Source organism: Ichthyophthirius multifiliis, assembly GCF_000220395.1.
Source record: "Ichthyophthirius multifiliis unplaced genomic scaffold scaff_1120509250372, whole genome shotgun sequence".
Taxonomy (NCBI): domain Eukaryota; phylum Ciliophora; class Oligohymenophorea; order Hymenostomatida; genus Ichthyophthirius; species Ichthyophthirius multifiliis.
In genome coordinates this window covers 11,645-14,109 of record NW_004086805.1, presented here as the reverse complement: position 1 = coordinate 14,109, position 2,465 = coordinate 11,645, and the positions used below count along the sequence as shown (strand labels likewise).

Here is a 2,465-nt window from a genome sequence, read left to right as displayed (position 1 = left end):
TTTATTTAATGCTTTAATAGGATAATAAAAAAATATGTATATAAGCAAATAATTTAAAATTTAGCATTAATGATAATATATTAATATTTTATTTATTGTTTACGTTCTTAATGTTCTAAAAATTTTTATTTTATTTAAATTAAAAAATCTTATTTACTATTAAAATTCTTGTTAATTTCAAATTCTAATAAATAAAATATAATGATTTTAAAAAAATAAATCAATTAATATATATATGATTAAAAACTAAAAAAAAAAATAATATTATATTTATGTTTGTGATACATCATAAAGCTTATATATCCAGTATTTATTATATGAAAAATAATTAAATTAAATATAGAAAAATTAAAAATAATAAATAAAAAATATTTAATAATAAAAAAAAATTAAGATAAATTAAATAATAATATATATATAAATATTATTTTTTACTAAAAATAAATTTAAATTATATTAATTATTTCTTTTATTATAAAAATATATATAAAATAATAATTTAATACAAAAATAAGAGTATAAATAAAATAATTTTTATTTAAAAATTATAATAAATTTCGTAGTATTAATTTAGCTATTTTTTATAAGCAAATAAATAGGATTTATCAAAAGTTATTATTTTGATTTTTTATTAATAATATTACATTTTTTTTTATTATGTACTTAAAAATATTATAGGAAAAATTATTTTTATTAGTTTCAATAATATAAAAGTTTTTTTTTTTTTAAATAAAAATAAATAAAATAGTTATAAAAATATAAAATTTATTAAAAGGAAAAAAAATTATCTTATTTTTGAAAATTAAATCATTTAAATAATAATTATAAATAATATAAATTTTAAATTTTATTTTCAATTTTTTTCATAAATAAAATTTTATTATGAGTTAAATATTGTATATATTAATAATCATTTTAACTTTAGTTTATAATATAATTATAAAATTAAAAACTATACAAAAGATAAAAATGAATAAAAATATTTTAATAACTGTGATTATTTCATTATTTTTCAATGAATTAAAAGCTGCAGACTGTCCTTATGGTACTGAAACTGATATTGCTGGTTAAAGAAATAATCGAGGGAATATAGCAAATTGTGTTAATTGTAGAGCTAATTATTATTTTAATGGTTCTTCTGCCAATTTCATTCCTGGTGTTAGTTAATGCGGAAGATGTACATATTCTAAAACTGTAGGTGCTTAAGCCAATCCAGGTCGTATAGCTACATTAGCCCTTTAATGTGATGATAATTGTCCTGATGGTACTTAGACTGCCCTTGGAAAAACAAAATATGTAGCATAAAAATAAGAATGTAGTTTTTGTAAAGCTAACTATTATTATGAAACTACTAAAGATTTTGTTTTCTTATTAGGTTTTAGCAGATGTGACGTTTGCCCAGTAAAAAAAGCTTCTGGTTCATAAGCAACTGCAGGCACTAATGCTTCAATAGTTAAATAATGTGACGTTGCTTGTCCTGCTGGCACTGCAACCGCTTATGGAGCAACCAGTTATGTATAAAATAAAAATGAATGTACTTATTGTGATGCTAACTTTTATTATAAATATACTAATTTTAATCCAGGTTATAGTACATGCTCAGCTTGTCCAATAAAAAAGACTTTAGATGCTAAACACACTTAAGGTGATAATGCTAAAATAGATGTATAATGTGATGTTGCATGTCCTGTCGGTACTGTAACTTTTAATGGAAAAACAACAAATTTTGAAAATGATAAATCCGAATGTGTTAAATGTGCTGCTAATTTTTATACTAGAAAGTAAAATGGTTGGATAGCAGGTACTGATATATGTATTCCGTGTCCTAATATTTTGATCTCAGGCGCATAAGCAAATTACCCTATATTTGCTTCCCAGGCTAAATAATGCAAAGTTGTTTTTTCATAATTTTTATCATTTTCATTATTATTTATTTATATATATTTTATATGATAAATGATATAGAAAAGAATTAAAGTTATAATTTTTCATAAATATTAAGTATTAAAAATTAAATAATAATTTTATATATAAAAATACATTTTTATATACATAAATAATAATTTAATAAATTAATATACACTTTTTAATTCATATAGCTTGTAAAATTATAAAGACTTAATTTAAAATATGTTATATAATGAAAAAAATATTATTAAATTAAATAAATAAGAAATATAAAAATTTTATAATAATTATATATAATTTATAAAATATAAAGAATATGTATTAAAGAAAATATAAGTAGTATTTAATTTTATATATATATTTTATCAATAAAATTATTTTCAAAATATATTTATATTTATTTTATAATCAAAAAGAATTTTTATTGTTTAATTTTTCATTTTAATATTTTTAAAAATATTTAAATATTTATTTTATTATTGATTAATAAAAATTTTAATAGACAAATTAAAATATTCATAAATACAAAATTTATTAGGTTTTTTAAATAAAAAAAA

General features: G+C 16.9%; 1 protein-coding gene across 1 annotated transcript, besides 2 other annotated features; it reads left to right on the top strand. All coding sequences in view use genetic code 6, as the record gives it.

Moving 5' to 3' along the window:
* Positions 1 to 320: 320 nt before the first annotated feature.
* Positions 321 to 398: a microsatellite.
* A 571-nt stretch (positions 399 to 969) lies between these two features.
* Positions 970 to 1,953, top strand: IMG5_069230 (immobilization antigen isoform, putative; the record flags this gene model as incomplete). The annotated part of the gene is made up of 1 exon (XM_004036780.1): positions 970 to 1,953. One exon carries the CDS (start codon positions 970 to 972, stop codon positions 1,951 to 1,953), a length of 984 nt encoding a protein of 327 aa, XP_004036828.1.
* A 59-nt stretch (positions 1,954 to 2,012) lies between these two features.
* Positions 2,013 to 2,066: a microsatellite.
* Positions 2,067 to 2,465: the final 399 nt, after the last annotated feature.